The sequence below is a fragment of the Chanodichthys erythropterus genome, chromosome 10 (assembly GCF_024489055.1).
Source record: "Chanodichthys erythropterus isolate Z2021 chromosome 10, ASM2448905v1, whole genome shotgun sequence".
Classification (NCBI taxonomy): domain Eukaryota; kingdom Metazoa; phylum Chordata; class Actinopteri; order Cypriniformes; family Xenocyprididae; genus Chanodichthys; species Chanodichthys erythropterus.
In genome coordinates, this window is record NC_090230.1 from 45,585,638 (window position 1) to 45,605,874 (window position 20,237).

The following is a 20,237-nucleotide window of genomic DNA, read 5'->3' on the forward strand; positions in this document are numbered from 1 at the left end:
ACTTTGAAATTTTGACACCATTAATATAACATAATTAATTTTGCTAAGCTGGTAACATATTTGTGTTCTATTGTAATACAAAATATTTAATACACATTTTATTTTATAGAATGTTTAAAAAGCACAATTAAATTAACAAGAGATTGTCATTTAAAAATAAAGGATTTTTTTTTAGAGTTTTAAAAGGTTAGTTCAAAAATTAAATTTCTGTCATTAAGTACTCACCCTCATGTCATCCCAAACCCATAAGACCAGTGCTTACATCCGAATACCGGCTCATATTGGCCGACACTGTTCACATGGGCAGCACGCCGCATGCGTGTGAAGCTGATGCAGGAGCTGGCCAATAATGAGTCGACGTTCTGACGTAGAACACAGAAGCCTGCACTGCGTTCACTACGTCAACTGCGTAGGAAACTGACAGGGGAGAGAAGTTGTTTAATAAAGTCGTTATTTTTTATCTTTCATTATGGTTGAACCACTGTAGTCACATGGACTATTTTAAGAATGTCTTTAATACCTTTCTGGACCTCAAAATGTGCAATGATGTTGCTGCCTATGTGTGGTTAAAAAAAACAAAAACCTCGGATTTCATCAAAAATATTTTAATTTGTGTTCCGAAGACGAACGAAGGTCTTACTGGTTTGCAACGACATGAGGGTGAGTAATTAATGACAGAAATGACATTTTTGGGTGAACTAATACTGGTTTGAAGTGATTAAACATTTACTGATTCTGTGCTACATTGTGGCACTAGATGTCGCTGTTGTATGAAAAAAGAGACGGCAGACAGCACATGGCAAATATAAATGACATAAGCAGTTTTCTCAGAATCTCAACTTTATGTTTCTCAGATCATACAATGGTAAAATAACATAGTTTTCATTTGAATTACAGCAAGGAGAATGTGTAAGTAAAAATAGACAAAAGCTGCACATTTTAATTTTTTCCAGAATGGGTTTTTATATTGTCACTGACAAAAAAAGGAACAATTAGTATTTCAAATCACAAAGAAGCAAAAGTATCTAAAAGATACTGAAGACACATAGTACTGTAAAGTTCAGCGGCCACGATTACAAGCTGTTACAGATTTAAACGTTATAAACACAAAGCTAGATTAGATACAATGAAATGAGTCTTTCTGAAACACAGATGTACCGGCAATAAACAACCTCTCAAATTCTTCTCACCTCTCGTCATTATCCATCTTTCATCCTTTCACACTATCTTTCCTGAGACAAATGGGCCATTGGAAAGAGAGAGGAAAAGTTTTCCTATTAAAGCCTCTAGGTAAACGTAAAATTTCTCACAGGAAATATCAAACTCCCCTCATAAAGAAGCCAGAACCAACATAACAGAAGCCTTTGTCAATACTTCAACATATTTATGTGGGATTTCTGTATAAATTGAAATGAATGCTGATATTTTTTTCTGAATTAATCTCACTTTTCTGCATCTCCGTGGTGAGCGGGCGCTTACAGTTTCTTGGAGCAGTCAGAGCAGTAAATGTCTCCATTGCGAGCTACAAAGCGCTTGTCTGCCAGGTTGAGGGAGCATTTCTTACAGTTAAAGCAGTAATCGTGCCAAGAGCCACCCTCATAGTTCACTACGTTCGTAGCCTTGCCAAATCCTGTGGGATGAGAAAAAGTAGATTTATTTGTCACTTTAGTTCAAGTTAAATACACAACGTTCAAGAAGAATGCATAAAGTCGAGAATTGTGCATAATGTATGTGTGTGGATTCAGACCTGTAATGGGATTCTGGCAGCCGCTGCATTTTTTGGCCACAGTGCTTTTGTAGCAGTCCACACAGTAGACCTTTTCCTCATGGGAGGTGAAGCTGGTGCCAGCCAGAGGCTTTCGGCAGGAGGAGCACACAAAGCACTCTGAATGCCACGGCTGGTCCTGGTAATTCACACCTCCTGTGGTAATGGGCTGGAGGAATGGGCCAAAACATGTGGAAACAATACAGTGAGGCATCTCTTGACAGTCATTATTATCATAAAATGCCTTTATTTTATAAAAGAACATGTTTGTATTTACAGAATATTAAGAAATCTTAAGTAATAAAAAAATCCATTAATTTCTCTATACCTTCTTACAGCAAGCACATTGTTTGGCAAATTTCTTCTCGTGGCAAGGGCTGCAGTAGATGTTGTTGTTCTTTGTTATGAAACTTTTGGAGCCGATTGGCTTTTGACACTGGTAGCAGATGAAACACTCATCATGCCATGAGTTGCCTTTGTATTCCACATTCTCAGTGCCTGTATCAAACACAGTAGAAGGTAAAAATGGAAAATACAGTCTGTTACACATGAAGATATTATATATACAAAGGAAATGAATTAAACAAGAAATATAATGTCAGATTATGTCTTTATTTTGTGTTTCAGTTTAATGGTTGCTTTATTTCAATTAATTTAAGCCGTCTTAAAGGGATAGTTCACCCAAAAATGAAAATTATCCCATGATTTACTCACCCTCAAGCCATCCTACGTGACCATCTTCTTTCAGATGAACACAATTAGAGTTACATTTAAAAATATCCTTAGTCCTCCAAGGTTCCTAATGGTTGTGAATGGTAGCCCAAATTCAGAAGACAAAAAAAAAAAAAAGAAAGAATCCATATGACAGTGGGGGTTAAAAGTGAATCGATGTGTTTGTGTATCCTTATTTAAAACTTTACAAAGTAAAATAATGAGCTTCCGGCGCGACAGCCATAAGCATTCAACGTTAGTCCAAAAAGCGTTAACTTCCATGACTTAGAACACAATGCCATGATGTACTACGCGTTGTATGTCATGGCGTAGTGCAGAAGGCCTTTATTAACCCCCTGGAATCTGAGGGTTTTTTTTTTTTCTTTTTTAATGGATGGATGCATTTTTTTTTTTTTTTTCAGAATTTGGGCCATTCACAACCATTATAAACCTTGGAGGAATAAGGATATTTTTAAATATATCTCCGATTGTGTTCGTCTGAAAGAAGATAGTCATATACACCTGGGATGGCTTGAGGGTGAGTAAATCATGGGATTTTTGGGTGAACTATCCCTTAAAACCCTCTTAAATGTTAAATATATGCTGAGGAGGCCCTGTCTTTCAATTTGCTACAGTGAAGATATATATTTGATAATGAATTATAATTAATTTATATAAAAATACATATACATTTATATTCATACCTGCCAGTATGGGCTTGTAGCAGCCATGGCAGCGAGGGGCATCCACACGTGAGCTACACGTCCCACACAGGATCTTGTCATCCTTGGAGGTGAAAGACTCCTTGGCCAGGTTCTTATAGCATTTTGCACATCGGAAACAATCTGAGTGCCAGTACCGCCCTTTATGGTGAAGCTCCTACACAGACAGGAACCAAGACTGAGAGATGTACACACTTGATATATAATATAATCTAATATAATATAACATAATTTGTGAAAGTAATATATTCATAAATATACACTACCATTCAAAAGGGGTCAGTAAGATTTTTTTTTCAGCAAGGATGCATTAAATTAATCAAAAAGTGACAGTAAATACATTTATAATGTTACAAAATATCGATTTCAAATAAATGCTTGTCTTATTGTCAAAGAATCCAGAAAAAATTTATCAGTTTCCAAAACAATATTAAGCAGCACAACTGTTTCCAATATTGAGAATAAGAAATGTTTCTCAAGCACCAAATCATCATATTAGAATGACTTCTGAAGGATCATGTGACACTGAAGACTGAAGCAATGATGCTGAAAATTCAGCTATGACATTACAGGAATAAATTACATTTTAAAATATGCTAAAATAGAAAATGTATTTTTAAATTGTAAGAATATTTCACAATATCACCGTTTTACTGTATTTTTTTTATCAAATAAATGCAGCCAAAACATTCAAGCATCTTATCTCATCTCATCAAGATTTCATTCTAGGTTTTGTGGCATTTTACCAACCATGGGAAAAAAACACAAACATACCGATCCAGATATCACGTGTTACCTTAGACTCGGTGCTGATTGGGCGCCGACACTCTGTGCAGGTGTTGGCGCAGAACTTGTCAAAGCATCGCACGCAGACTTGCTTCTCGTCTTTCCTCACGAACTTCTTTCCACTGAGGTCCTCGCGACAGTAAAAACAGTTGGAACGGTCTGCCATTGTTCCCCAATAAACCCAGGAATAGCTGTGAGAAATAATAACAGCGATTACCTCATCGTGATCATAAAAATTAGGTCATAAAATTGCATCATGATGTATAAATGTAGAAAAAAAAAATGCATCTTTTGAAAAAAAAAGAAAAAGTTTAACACGTCCCACACCCCCTCATGTAACTAACAGTGTTCAGAGTTTCCCCAGGAAGCGGTGTAGGGTAATTTATTGATAAGAGAGTGTTTGTTCCGTTTTCCCTTAGGCGGAGGGGCAAAATTGCTTTGAGCTGTTATGTAACCATAGAAACAACACACAGCACATGTTTTTTTATTGTCCTCAGGTCTTATCTTGATCTGATAGCGCGTTCAGTTCAGCTATAAAGCAGGTTAGCAGACTGGCAGGAAGGGATGGAAGTAAGACAGATCCTTCGTTCAGTAAGATGATAAATCTATTCAGTAATAATGAAACGGCGCATTCATTACACACATTCATGCCTAAATCAAATGATGTCGTGAACCAGTCAAGGAAATACAAAGAACATTGAATTTGTTATGAGATATTCGATTATAAACGAATGCCTGGTTGGTTTGGTTTCACTCGCCAAAACAAACGTCACTGGGAACTTTCCCATGTAGTCATTAAAAATGAGGGCACGTTACCAAACACTTCACGAGAAATATGAACTTTTGTGCAAATGCTTCAAACGAATATGTGCATGTGCATTTGATCGCCTTGGTTTATACGTGCAGAAGTATGTCTGGAATGCATGTGGTGAGATGAGGAATGTTAACAGTTCTTTAACAAAGTTTAAAGAGGGAAGCTCTCATTCACTTTGCAGCGAGCATACATGTCTGCTTAATTATTTAGCATGCATCAGATCTGAATAACTTCCTGGTGGGCTGTCTGTCAAGTAAATAATGGCTGTGGTGTGACATATTTTACTGATCTACACTGAAGTCCCAAAAGCTGAGGAAGAAGTAATACGTTTACTTTCCTGTCTCCTTTTCAAATGTAAACTCTAAACTAACATCCTTTATGGATGGGGAGCTCGAGGATCTCAAAGCTTCAAATGAAACTGGGCAAACTGTACCGCACAGTGCATAAATGTGTTTTGCTCAAGTTCTAACATCACTGCCAAAACCAGAATAAACTCTACCTTCAATTTCTCACAAATGTATTTTTCTAGTGTAGGTCTCCTACTGACCCAGTGGTCCTATTAACGCATCTAAACCCAAATCTCCAGTCCATGTCTGTTTTAGCATTTTTTTTTTTTTTTAAATGGACACAGGAGAAGTTTCTGAATTGTAATGAGGCTTAAATATGTTGGATACTGTTACAGGGCTTGGCAAAAGTGGACTTGTTTTTTCCAGAAAGTTCGAAGACTTCCGAAATGTGCTGTTCTTTATGATACCTTTTCCAGTTCTGTGTTTCCTGGTCAGTTAACTTTAATGACAGACCAGATAGACATTTGGAGATCACATTTTCGCTCAGTTCTAACAGCCGCTCACCAAAGCTCAAAGATCACTGGCTCATACTTTTTAAAATTGGATTTATGGTGTTTTTATGGGAGTCAAGTGAGGACAGAAATTGAGGAGAACAACGTGAACCAGGGGCTAGATTCACAAAACATTTTTGAGGATAATATTTCTTAACTATTTTCATTGTATTTTCTAGCTTAAAATTAAGAACATTTGTTTTTCTGAAAAGACTTAATAACAATGTAAGCATATTTTTATTATGCGTCATCATTTATCCGAATTTTTCCATCAGATTTGTATGAAACCCACCCCAGATTCAAACTCACATCGCCCACATGTGCTAACCGCAAGGCCACAGCTTCATTCACATGGTTATAATTAATAGCAAACAGCTCAATTAAAACAAATCATGAGCAATAAGGGAACCCTCTAAATGGGTCACAGATAAGTGTGAAAGGGGGCATTTTTATAGACGCTGATGTAATGGCGAACTGACAGACCCTTGTTTTAGTCAAATATTTAATGTGATCTCCAGGGAGATGGCAGACTGTTGAGACTGGAATCTGGTTTCAGGATGACCTCATGCACCAGCATCTGGAACACAGTCGAGCGAGCGTAGCAGCCAAAGCAAACGAAGGGAAGCACTGGAACAGTCAGGCTGCTCGCGACCCATTGGTTGATGCGATATGAGGAAACTTGAGAGCCTGTGAGACCTCAGTTGAAGAGAAAAATAATATGGTGATACTGACCATGTTTTTTCCTCTTTTATGTTGCTTTTGCGTGCATTTAACAACTTATTTTTCTTTGTAGGCCCACAATAGGGTGTGGTGCATATGATGAAGGCGACCAATTTAGAAGTTGGGCAATGACATCACCTGCTGGTTAGCTCAAAACATCACTTTTACAGTAATTACTGCATTCGAAAACCACACACATGAATGCACTTGTGCATATGCTCTAACCCAAACAGAGAAACATATGTTGAATAAATGTTTCTTTTTCTATTTTAAATGCATTTTAAGGTACAAATGGTCCTGATTAGCCAAGGTGGGTCATCTGAAATTTGGTAATGGAATCAACCCTGTTATACAGCTGGGAAAATTGAGGGGGTCTTGGCAGAGTGTTGTTGTGTTGGCATGATGTATTTGCTGAAGAATGTGGCAAACGCTTGGAAACAGGAAGCCTGTGAAGCAGCGGTAAGAAGAACAGGCGAGACGGCTGGCCAGCGGTGTAACCCTAGTCCTCTTGATCTGCACTCCTAAATACACTTTCACAAAGAGGAAACTCAAACAAGACTACTGTCTCTCTCTCTCTAGGGTTAATCTGGGGCCACATTTAAACCATCATATAATTACACTGATGCATTCATGAATTCATTATGATTTATAATGTATCTCTTAAAGGGACCTGGCTCTAACAATAGGCTTCTTATTACATGGCGTTCTGGAATACTTCATTCTGATTGCTCATTCTGCAGTCAAAAGAGCAATATAGTGCAACAGTCAGGTTCCGGAAATAAAAATCCCATTAATTTTCTCCATTGGGGAATTGATTTTTAACAATAGCTTATAAACCGTTAAAGACGCAAATGCAAATGAGCTGGTGCTCCCGGTCCCCTTTCAAGAATAGGTTGGAGCTTCAAGAGCTCATGCTCTGACATATCAGTTTAAGACAGATTGCCAGAACCAGTGTTGCCAAGTCTGTGGTTTTCCCACGGGTTGATTTCCAACCCCGTAAGTACGATTTCGGCACTCCAGCACCCCCAAAACACCCCCCCAGACGTACAAATTCCGATGGAGAAAATCGCATTGGGCTATTTTTGGGCTACGTTTGACTGGGCATTGGGCTACTTTTGTTGCACAGAGCTGGCAACCCTGGCCAGAAAACCAGCAACAACAAAGCAGGACAATCTCGAGTCATTGAAAAGACCCTCGTTTGTAAAGCAGTCCGTCGCAAAATGATTGGCGCAAACGTATAAGACTTTACCGATTTTCTTTAGGACATTTCCTTGTCGGGAGTCTATGGAGACTCTTATGTGCATTGGTACACCCCAAAACACTTGTAATGCCTCTTTGGCACAGACATTGTACAACTCCAACTGCTACAGCGAGGATACAGAAGTGGCGGACTCTGTGCTTCTGACTCAGGGCTGTGTCTATGCTAACAGGGTAGATTGAGTGAGTGGATTTTTACCGTTATAGGCTGGTTGTTCTCACACATCAATGTTCAAACAACCGTATAAAAGTGAATTTTGCATAATAGGTCCCCTTTAAATATTTGTATATATACAGTATATAAGCATATTTTGCTATAGACGTAAAATATATGCTTATACAGGATTTAATCATCATTTTAATTCAATAGTTTCTCCATTGTTTTTAGTTAGATTGTCATTTGCAATGCTTGCTTAATTGTAGTTCTCTCCCTCATTTAGGCTAAGTAGACAGTCTTGAACCTTTGTCTGATTTTCAAATACTTTTGCTCCAAAACAAATGGGATTCACCTTATAGGTGGTTGGTTTGGTTCTTGGTTTGTAACTCTATAATGAAGATATTTTAAAATCCCTATGGGAGAAATACTTCAAAAAAGACTGCTGTGTGGGAGGGCAATTAGGAAATATCTGAATGTTGAGATTGACCAATCAGAAAATTCCAGAGAATAATAATCAAAGCTGTTTCTTATCAACTTTATAATCAGCCATATGGTGTAAATATCAGCCTTTACACCCTAAGCAAACAGTTTGTAATATTTGTTGAAGCACTCACTGATATTCATCTGCTGTCATGTATAGTCAAATACACAGAACAGAGTGATTTGAAAAACAGAGTATCAATCCACTGAGTTCTTACCTAAATGTTTCCGCATATGCTTTTAAAAAGGCCCCAGTAAGCAAAAATGGAAATGAAATGAATCACTTTTCATCTGACATTAAGGGAATTCCAAATGCTTTACAGGTCCCCACTGTGTTCTTGGTAGCAGGAGAACACAAGATCATTTCATGGATGTAAAACTGGATCTGCATGGATCTGACATAAATGAGCAACAGATATCTGTTGTTGGTCCATGTCAAATGTTTTTAAGGATCATTGTGTACTCCTTAAGAAAACCTGTTATAAAATAGTTTCAAAGTTTGTCTTACATTTTTAGGAAGTTTGTTGCAACTGGCTCCTGATTCATAATCAGTCCTGAGACAGTGACTCATACACATGAGATTGTCTATGTGCCCTTGATACAATACAATACTTGTCTTGGGGTATGAACAGGGAGTTTGGTTCCAATTTTAAAGGTGCATTATAATACTCATTGTTATTCATTTATGGACTAAGGTGTGCAGAAACACATTTGTATATTAATAACACACTTAATTCAGTGTCTGTAAAGACAAATAATATTCAGCCAGCAAAAAAAGTGTCCAAATGGGAAAATGGATCTAACGAATGCCAGACATGGTATGATAGCATAATAATTTTTCTGTACATTTTACTTCCTCTGAATGTGCAACAGATAATGACAGAATTATGGACATCAAAGACAGATATCTGATATTTATCACCCTCATGGGTAAATTCCTTTCTGCACACAATTTAGACACAAACTGTCCAGCGAGTCTCTCAGCCCATCAGTCCATGTTTTCGACATGTGGCTAGATCTCTGGAGTGAAAATCTTTAATCAGAAACAGATTTCAGAGGCTGAAAGAACATGCAGAAAATCCCTGCAGCCAACGCCCCATTACTGTACTTACATTAGTGCACTTCATATTCAGACTCACTCACTGGTAGATCATAGAGGTTAATCAAAATGGCATACTGCACATGTAAAGGTAGATTTTTGTCTTGGTCAGATTAAATATTAAACAGCGAAACCATTTTGAAAATGTGAACTTTTTTCAAGAGTAGAGTGAAGGATGTTTGTAATAATTCTTGCTGGCAGGTGAAATAAATTCCAGTTGAACACTAAACTGATTATAATATTTTCTGAAATCATTTTAAATATATTTTTAAATATATTATTACTTATTTACTCAAATATGAAAACATTACTTTGCCAAATTTTCTGCCTCTATTATTTGATGTTTTTCTCGGTACAGGTCTTTACATGTATTCAGAATAGCACGTTCCTGTGACTGTGTCCTAATAAGAAAACGTGAATTTCTCTGCCTTGTTATCCTGTTATTTAACGTTGAGAAAGTTGAACTTACCTCTTTCTGAGGGACACGGTGCTGTAAGTGTCCTGTCCGCTGCAGTCACAGCAACGTTTCAATGTGTTTTGCACTTGGTTCGGTTTTGCGTTGGTGGGTTGTTGCGAAGTCTTCGCTCATAAATATATATCAGGTCATGCTAACGTTCATTGGTAGACTTCCAATGGCGAAGGCTTTCTTCTTAATTTTAAATAGGTAATACTGGCGCTGCGTAGTTACCATCCAATGACGAAGATTTGGCTCATGAATATTAAGATATTTTACCATAGTAGGATTCGTAAATCCACAGGGCGTGTAGCTAGGTTTTTATTTATTAATTGCAAAAACAATCAAATTAAGATCCAACAGTTTCATTTGATGAAACAGGAGCCTTTTCAGTGATGAAAAATAGATTTTAAAGTCAATTTCTGTAAGATTTTCCAACTTTCATCAGGCAGTAGCCTATATAGCAATTTCTAGAAAGCTACGTCTAGCAATATTTCCATGTAAAAAGACGAAATCGATATTTTTAAAGTGAATTAAACAATGAAGAAGACGACTGCACTCAAATAATTTTCAACACTGGCTTAACAAGTACATCAAATATCATTTATTAGAGGGTCAAAGGTGTGCAAACACTGAAATAAGTCACTTTTTCACAAGTATGAAACCTCTTTTCCATAAGTAAATGTTAATGAGGTAATGATGAGTCATAAAGCACAGTACAAACACCAGGAAACTGGACATAGGCACTTCTTTAAATAGATTTATCCACAATTGACCTACAAGTTATGTATGGCTTTGAAATGATCAATCAAGACACATCAATGCATTCACAATAGTAGCAGACGTTCAGTCTGAGCTATACACTACTCAAACACAAAATTTATTTTGGATCTTTTATGGCACATTTTTGTTTTTGTTGAGAAATTAGGAAGACCACAGAAGGATTAGCCACCATAACCATAGAACAACAGTGTCTAGATAAATAAATAAATATTAATGGCACAAAATAACCCAATAAAAGCATAAATAATCATTTAACTTAATATCTTTGAAAAAAGCATCATTTTTAGAGGGCAAGAGGTCAGCAGCTGTCCCGCAGGCTCAGACTCTGTGGCGCAGAGGGTCCGATAGAGGTGGGGATGGTGGAGGAGGAGGAAATGATGTCAGGGGGTTTGGAGGCTCATCTGTGGGGAGGACCAGACGGGTGCCTCCGAACGCAAGCTCCCTGTCGAGAGGATCGTCTGAGGTTCCTGCTAGTGAGTAAAGACCAGCCTGGCTCGTGGAGGTGGTGGGCATGCCATGGGAATCCGTGCTGATCGTCATGTCGCTGTACATGAAACCACCTCCGTCATTTAGAATCAGCTCTGTGTCCTCATCATGCAATTGACCGGCATTCTAGCAGGGAGGGGGAAAGATTATGCACCAATCAGATTAAACTAATATTATTTTACACAGCCAAGTGCAGGTATGGTTCAATGGTTTACCTCATAGGCTTGTGAGCTGGTAAGACAGCGTGCTATTGGACCACAGCAGGCTGGCAGAGTTGTAGTAAGAGGAGGCCCACTGTGTGTGAGGAAGGGTTTTAAATAACTGCACCACTTCATTAAGGATTAAAGATCATTTAAAATGACATAAATAATTATAATACTACTAGTTTTTATTCATTATACTGTTACAACGTTCATTTGATCAAAAATGCAATAAAACAGTAATATCACAATTTCATATTACGTTAATATACATTAATATATGTTAAAATGTAATTTATTCCTGTGATCAAAGCTGAATTTTCAGCATCATTACTCCAGTCTTCAGTGTCACATGATTCTTCAGAAATCATTTTAATATGCTGATTTGCTGCTTAATATTATTATCATAACTATCCATATCCTTATTATTATCATATAACTATGCTGTTTTTTTTGTTTTTTATGAACAAATTTAAAAAGAACAGCATTTAGTAGATTTTTTTTGTAACATTATAAATGTCTATACTGTAACTTGATTAATATGTATACTTTTTTTGTATGATTTATATATTATTTTGACCATTTCATGCACACTGACATTTATTTCTCATTTATTATTTCTCATTTATTACTTTTTATTTATATATTGTATGCCAAATTTTACTTTGGGAAGGATGCTCACTGTATTTCATTGGCTTTGTATCTGCACTTTGCACAATGTCTTGAATTATAATAATTATATAATAATCATTATAATAAAACAAAATAATTTTAATAATAATCTTAATAATCATTATTACGGTTTATGAAAAATTAAAATTCTAGTGCAGGGTTTCCACCTGTGGGTTCATGACTTGATGAAAACCTATTAATTAAATCACAAAAATGTAAAATTAAAATTTAAATATGAAAAAAAAAAAAAAACATTATTTGTTTAACTGCATGTCATGTGGTAATTGTGTCATTAGTGAATCTAAGATGGAAAAATCAAAGCTTGATGTAAATTTTACAGCTGATCATGAGCGCCCTCTACTGTTTAACATACTGTACTGAAGACATACTGTTGGAGATGTACAATGCATTATGGTTGCCTAAGATCCAAAAAAAAAAAACTATATCTAAGGTGCAAGGGTGTAAATAAGTCATTTTTAAAGAACAATTAAATGAGTTGATACAACTTGGACAACTAAAGGATACTTGTGGTCAAAAGTGTACCACAGTCTGAATGGCCAGGCGCTCTCATGCTTGGTACTTCTTTGTGTCATCCCATCTGGTGCTGTGACCTGTATGAGCAGGGAGAAAAAGCAAGACAAGAAAGTTAAAATCTGTTATAGTACCCTTATGGTACAGATTTGTACAGTAAATATTTAAATGTTAAACAGCGTTTTTTCTGATATCGGTGGTCCAGCAGACATGAGTAGAACTTACAGTATTATCTTGATCTGTGTCCACTCCCACTCTGTGGAAAGATAATGTCATTTCAGCAACAAAATAGAAAGAAACACATAGTTTGCTTCTAGAATACAAGTAAGACCAGTGAGACTCACCGAATATGCATGAGTGACAGCATGGGGGTCGTCCCGCCCCCACAGACCCACACGGTGAAGAAAACGATCAGTAGGGTGGTAGAGAACATCATCTGCCTGGCGTATGTCGCAGTGTCTCTAATTGAGAGGGCAAATGTCATAGCCCCTCGGAGCCCTGTGAGGTCAGCGTGACATCATAAACAACAGAAAACAGGAAATTATGCATATTGTCTATGTCTACGGAGGAACAGAAATCTCTCAGATTTCATCAAAAAGATCTTCATTTGCATTCTGAAGATGAACAAAAGTGTGGAACAACATGAGGGTGAGTAATTAATGACAGAATTTTCATTTTTGGGTGAACTAACCCTCAAAATGGTAAGGTATTACCTGAAAACATCATGACATGTTGGAAATTGGAGGCAATTTTGTTCTTGCGGCCCAAGTTTAACAGGAAAGACAAGGGGTAGATGTTGGCCGCCCTGCCAAGAAATATAGCCAACTAGAATGAAAGCCCCGGTCAAGGATAATGTGTGAATGTTTATCCGTACACAATTCATGAGTATAACACAAACACACCGCTTCGAAAGGATACAAATGCACCTATGATGAACAAGGGATTAAACACATGGTGCTGGAAGGAGAAAAGTGTCAAGCCCATGTAAGAAAAGATGAAGTTTTCAGCCAGGAAATTCAGCAGCTCAAACAACTATTGGGGGAAATGAAGGACAATACTATCAGTCTACCAATCTTCTATGCTAACAGTTTGTACAGTTGTTTGAGGGCTTTTAAATGCATGTTACCTGTTTGGCTCTAGTCTTTGATTCAGCAGAAAGATTGTTGTATGTATAGTGAGCCTGAGTGATTCCACAGAAGAGCACTGCAACCACACCTAAACAGAAACAAAGATTGTTTTAGTACTCTTCATCTACTGTTATAGTACTGTATTTATTAATATGCTGAATTCACTTTATGTTCAGTTTTCATTTAAACTTTAGTTTAAGTTTCAGCAATTTTAGTACTTTAAGTATTTATATTTTTAATAATTGAATAATGAAACTATTTTTATTAATTGTAGTTTTCATTACCAATAACATAATTGATTAAAAATATAGTTTAAGATGTTTGTAAATAACGTCATTATATTGTAAAATAGAAATATTAGAGCACTGAGGCCATATAGTATTCCTGTAATTTCGAGACGTCACCTTTCTGCATAAACCAACAGTATTCATTTTTTCCACTTTGTTATATGCAACATTAGGCTAAACAAAGATTTTTATCATAGTGTTGCCATAGTTACCTGTGAGGCCACAGGCCTCAGCCAATAGGAACGTACTCCAGGACATGAGGAAGAAAAGGGCCGTTTCCAGCAAGGGGAAATCTCTCAGCCTGGTGAACTTTGTGACCTAAATAATAGCACATAATAATACATTAACTACCTAAGACAGGTTTAGACTGATTCTTTGGGGTAGTTATGTCAATTTAAAAAAAAAGTAAAACTAAAAATAAAGTTACCAGAGCTGTCATGACTCCAGTTGCAGCCCCCATTGCAAAAGACCCACTGAAAAACCCCAGAAAGATACCCAGAGACTTGAGCAGGGCACTGCCATCAAATGTGTGACGATTGTCTCCCTCAGGCTGGTATGCCACTATTGATCTGTTAGAGGGTGAGAAAAGATACTTTTTCTTATTGAAATAAGAAATACTGATTGACTGAACATGCTTACAATACACAGAAAAGCTGGGGGCAGTTTTTTAGAGGAAATTAATATTTTTATTTAGCAAGGATGCATTAAATTGATATAAAGTGACAGTAAAACATTTACAATGTTACAAATGATTATTTTAAAAAATGCTGTTCTTTTGAAAACTGTTCATCAAACAATCCTGAAAAAATGTATCATGATTTCCATGAAAATATTAAGCAGCAGAACTGTTTTTAGCACTGAAAATGATGATAAATGTTTCTTGAGCAGCAAATCAGCATATTAGAATGATTTCTGATGGATCATGGGACACTGAAGAAGGGAGTAATGATGCTGAAAATTCAGCTTTGCCAATTTCAAAATGTATCAAAACAGAACACAGTTATTTTAGATGTCACAATATTACTGTTTTTACTGCATTTTTTTGATCAAATAAATGCAGCCTTTATGAGCATACAAAACATCTTTCAAGAACGTTAAAAAAATCTTACCAACCCTAAACCTCTGAACTGATCTATTAAAAATAAATCATTTACTTTAAATAAACAGAAGTAGGCTACGTTCAGACTGCTGGCAAAAGTGGCCTTTTTTTTTTTTTTTTTTTGCTCATATGCGACTTGGATCTGTTTTTTTTTTTTTTTTTCCTTAACAGTATGAACAGCTCAAACCACATGGAATCTGATCTTTTCTATTGTAATTTTGACAACTTCCATATGTGGTCCTAAATCAGATACAGGTCAGATGTTTTGCAATGCAACCGCAGTCTTAACAGTCATTGAATTCATGTGACTTTTACATCACTCTGGATCAATATTTGCCACAATTGTAGACTAATGAGAGTCACTCCAAAGATTTTACACACCAGTGTATGTTGTATTGTGTGTTCACAGGAAATTACACACGGGACAGTTGTGGCCTAATGGTTAGAGAGTCAGACTGGTAACCCAAAGGTTGGAGGTTCAATTCTCAATACTGGCAGGAAATGACCGAGGTGCTCTCGAGCAAGGCACCTAACCCCTTATTGCTCCCCGGGCGCCACAGCAAAATGGCTGTCCATCTCTCTGTGTGTGTGTGTCCAAGGTTTGCAGTGTGTGTGTTTACAACTCACTACTCCAAATGTGTGTGCAATAACTTGGATGGGTTAAATGCAGAGGACAAATTCTTTCAATAAAAGAGAATTAGGCACTTAGGCTTGCAGTGCGAATATAGCCGTAGTGACTAATTTATATGTGTACAATTTAGATTATCTGAACATGAGAATCTATAGCCTTGAGGACCTCAAATGAACCTGTGTGGTTGTATTTTGCACTCACGACGACAGAACGATGGCCACGGCATCATTGAGGACACTCTCACCGAACATCAGCGCATAGAGATCCACGTCAACCTTCAGATCATTGAAAATCGCCAGAACAGTCACTGTAAGCAATTAAAAACTTGGTTATGAAATCATTCAAAGTGAATTTTAATATAGCCAAATATATTAAATATAAGAGCTCAGTGTACTACTTTTAAAGCAAAAACAATACCTGGATCTGTAGCAGATACAATAGCACCAAAGAAAAGGCAGTCAGTGAAAAAGAAATCGCCTCCAAGCTGACCAATGGCTTTCATAAATGCCACACAGCCGTACATCACCAACCTGCACAGAGGAAGTTTGACAAAACCAGAATGAATTATATAAAATATACTATTATTTTTTTTTTTTTGGTCACACTTTAGTTTAGGGTCTAATTCTTACTATTAACTAACTATATACTACGACTTTTGCGCCAGTAAACTCCTAATTACTGCTTATTAATAGTTTGTAAGGTAGTTTAGGTATTACTTAAGGCATTAATATGTGCTTTATAAGTACTAATAAACAGCAAATATCCTAGTAATATGCATGCGAATAAGCAACTAGTTAATAGTGAGAATTGGACCCTTAATAAAATTGTTACTCTATTTTCATTACAAAGCTCTTTTCTTTTTTTTAAAAAGCATCACTTACCCTGTAACAAAGCATGATGTCAATGTGCCCACAAAGGCGTAGCAGAGGATAGACCCCAAATTTCTGAAAAAATGCCTCTGATTTTTAAAATGAATATAAAAAAGGTTACTAAAAATGAAACAAGCTCATCCACATCAGTTACTGATAAAAGAGACAGAATTTTGTCAATGTTTTAATTAGGATAATCATATTCTTACTCGTTTGAGACTGTATCCCGCATGAAAGATGATGGGTGGCAGCAAAATGTTGAAGAAAACCTCAGGATCAAAAGTAACCTGAAGAAACAGAAGTGTGAAAACAAAATCCTGTATACAATATATTATACATTCACATCCAGTAGGAGGAACGAAAAATATACTTAAAAATCACAAGTAACATGTTTCTGATATTTAGAGGATTTAACAGCAGTACCTTCCTGAGCATCTCTGCATTTGGCACATCATGGCCCTTGCTGTCCCGCACCTCTCCTTTCAGGCTGTATTCGTAGAATCTGCCGCTCACGTTCACCAGAATGGTGGTGGGACTGCTGTTCACGGCACAACTCAAGGTGATGTCATTGAAGTCCTGTGGCGAATGGACCCCAAAGCGCAGAATCACACCCACAAACAAACCTGGAGATGGAAAACGTATACGTCAAAAATTGTTTTAATACACATTACATTAAGCAAAGCACATACAGATAAATCACAATCACCAAAACAATTATCAAGCTACCAGAACAAATATTTATGGAGATCATAGTTTCTACCAGAGTAACAGATATTGTTACTACAGTAAAACAGTGCTAATGGAAAAAAAGAAAAAAAAAAGAAAAGAAAGCTTTACATGCATTAAATTCATTAAAATATATACTGTGGGTATGGAAAGTATTCAGAATTTTTCACTCTTTGTTATATTGCAGCCATTTGCTAAAAGTTTATTTTTTTCCCTCATTAATGTACACACAGCACCCCATATTGACAGAAAAACACAGAATTGTTGACATTTTTGCATATTTATTAAAAAAGAAAATGAACTGAAATTTCACATGGTCCTAAGTATTCAGACCCTTTGCTGTGACACTCATATATTCAACTCAGGTGCTGTTCATTTCTTCTGATCATCCTTGAGATGGTTCTACACCTTCATTTCAGTCCAGCTGTGTTTGATTATACTGATTGGACTTGATTAGGAAAGCCACACACCTGTCTATATAAGACCTTACAGCTCACAGTGCATGTCAGAGCAAATGAGAATCATGAGGTCAAAGGAACTGCCTGAAGAGCTCAGAAACAGAATTGTTGCAAAGCACAGATCTGACCAAGGTTACAAAAAAATTCTGCTGCACTTAAGGTTCCTAAGAGCACAGTGGCCTCCATAATCCTTAAATGGAAGACGTTTGGGACGACCAGAACCCTTCCTAGAGCTGGCCGTCCGGCCAAACTGAGCTATCGGGGGAGAAGAGCCTTGGTGAGAGAGGTAAAGAAGAACCCAAAGATCACTGTGGCTAAGCTCCAGAGATGCAGTCGGAGATGGGAGAAAGTTGTAGAAAGTCAACCATCACTGCAGCCCTCCACCAGTCGGGGCTTTATGGCAGACTGGCCCGACGGAAGCCTCTCCTCAGTGCAAGACACATGAAAGCCCTCATGGTGTTTGCTAAAAAACACCTGAAGGACTCTAAGATGTTGAGAAATAAGATTCTCTGGTCTGATGAGACCAAGATAGAACTTTTTGGCCTTAATACTAAGCGGTATGTGTGGAGAAAACCAGGCACTGTTCATCACCTGTCCAATACAGTCCCAACAGTGAAGCATGGTGGTGGCAGCATCATGCTGTGGGGGTGTTTTTCAGCTTTAGGGACAGGACGACTGGTTGCAATCGAGGGATAGATGAATGTGGCCAAGTACAGGGATATCCTGGACGAAAACCTTCTCCAGAGTGCTCAGGACCTCAGACTGGGCTGAAGGTTTACCTTCCAATAAGACAATGACCCTAAGCACACAACTAAAATAACGAAGGAGTGGCTTCACAACAACTCCATGACTGTTCTTGAATGGCCCAGCCAGAGCCCTGACTTAAACCCAATTGAGGATCTCTGGAGAGACCTAAAAATGGCTGTCCACCAACGTTTACCATCCAACCTGACAGAACTGTAGAGGATCTGCAAGGAGGAATGGCAGAGGATCCCCAAATCCAGGTGTGAAAACCTTGTTGCATCTTTCCCAAAAAGACTCATGGCTGTATTACATCAAAAGGGTGCTTCTACTAAATACTGAGCAAAGGGTCTGAATACTTAGGACCATGTGATATTTCAGTTTTTCTTTTTTAATAAATCTGCAAAAATGTCAAAAATTCTGTGTTTTTCTGTCAATATGGGGTGCTGTGTGTACATTAATGAGGAAAAAAATGAACTTAAATGATTTTAGCAAATGGCTGCAATATAACAAAGAGTGAAAAATTTAAGGGGGTCTGAATACTTTCCATACCCACTGTAAATTAAGACTTATATTTAAGATTAAATTTAGATGTAAATATTTATTACACAGTAACTGTATTACTTAAAAAATAATTACATTTATAAATTAAGACATACTTAAAAGTATTTATTAACCAATAACTGAATTAAAAATGGACTTAAATGTATTACATTTATTAAAATATAGAAATCAAGACTAAACACAAGATGTACATTTAGATTTTAGGTATGTATTACAAAATAAATGCATTAAAAAGACTTAAAATATATAAATTAATTAAGATTCTAATTTATATTTAAATATTCATTACACAGTGATGCATTAAAATAGAATTTTATATTACATTTATTAATTGACATATCTAAAATTTAAATTTTTAAGAATTTATTACACAATAATTCAATAATAAAAAAAAATAGATAAAATCTTTAATAACAGCTTATATAAATATATAAATCTGGCTAAACTAAGCAGTTTTGTAAATCTGTCAAAACTGGGATGTACTTTATCTTACATTTGCCCGATATTAGTGAGGTTAGGTTCCTGAATGTGAACTTGAATATGAATACATTAACTAAATCTCACCATAAATCATAGCCAAACCCGTCTCATGCAGGAACCTGAAGCGGCGGTGTTTGAAGAGCCATATCGTGAGGATAGTGAGTGTGAGTAACATAATGAATATGAGCAGATTGGCGCTGTCCTGCCTGTGGCTCTCCTCCGCTTTCCTCTCCGTCACCACATTCACCATCTCCGTGTTCTCAGCCAGACTAATGACAGCAAAGCACATCAGGCAGACTAAACGAGGAAGCATAAAATCCCCCGAGACGGAGGTGCGTCTTCTTTGACATCCCGTCATGGCTGTGAGAGACTGGTCTGCCGTTCAGTTCACCCGCTGTGTTGATGCGAATCACGGTGATCTATTTACCTCCACATAGCGGTGCGAAGACAGCAGCAACAACAACATTGACAGAATATTCCCCGTTTGACCGGAAGTATTATATTACAAAATAAAGGACTCTTAAACTGACTAGTATGTTACATGAAAAAACCATAGACTGTAAAAATTTGCAAAAATTAGAATTGAAGTACTAAAATATTATACCAGAAATATTTAAAAACAATAAAAAGTAGTAAAAATGACAAAGCACATACACTTATTAAAACGTAAACTAAAAATTAAAATAAATGGAAAATATAAAATAAAAGCTAATTAAAATAAAAATATGAATACATACTATAAATAGTAGTATATAAATAATATATAATAAATAACTGGCC

The 20,237-nt window shown here is 36.7% G+C and overlaps 2 protein-coding genes across 2 annotated transcripts; both read right to left on the reverse strand.

Annotated features, from left to right (window-relative positions):
- Positions 1 to 807: 807 nt before the first annotated feature.
- On the reverse strand, positions 808 to 9,978 carry fhl1b (four and a half LIM domains 1b). Its single transcript, XM_067399314.1, has 6 exons — positions 9,819 to 9,978; positions 3,995 to 4,175; positions 3,181 to 3,355; positions 2,094 to 2,263; positions 1,748 to 1,934; positions 808 to 1,630 (listed from the first exon to the last, which is right to left on the reverse strand). Exons 2-6 carry the CDS (start codon positions 4,148 to 4,150, stop codon positions 1,476 to 1,478), a joined length of 843 nt encoding a protein of 280 aa, XP_067255415.1. The 5' UTR covers positions 4,151 to 4,175; positions 9,819 to 9,978; the 3' UTR covers positions 808 to 1,475.
- Positions 9,979 to 10,401: 423 nt separating this feature from the next.
- On the reverse strand, positions 10,402 to 19,919 carry slc9a6b (solute carrier family 9 member 6b). The gene is made up of 16 exons (XM_067399315.1): positions 19,542 to 19,919; positions 16,912 to 17,111; positions 16,698 to 16,775; positions 16,501 to 16,577; positions 16,037 to 16,149; positions 15,821 to 15,926; positions 14,317 to 14,458; positions 14,102 to 14,207; positions 13,602 to 13,690; positions 13,394 to 13,507; positions 13,189 to 13,300; positions 12,820 to 12,973; positions 12,701 to 12,731; positions 12,470 to 12,555; positions 11,288 to 11,393; positions 10,402 to 11,198 (listed from the first exon to the last, which is right to left on the reverse strand). The coding sequence occupies exons 1-16, from the start codon at positions 19,813 to 19,815 to the stop codon at positions 10,905 to 10,907; spliced, it is 2,082 nt and encodes a 693-aa protein (XP_067255416.1). The 5' UTR covers positions 19,816 to 19,919; the 3' UTR covers positions 10,402 to 10,904.
- Between the last annotated feature and the right edge of the window lie 318 nt (positions 19,920 to 20,237).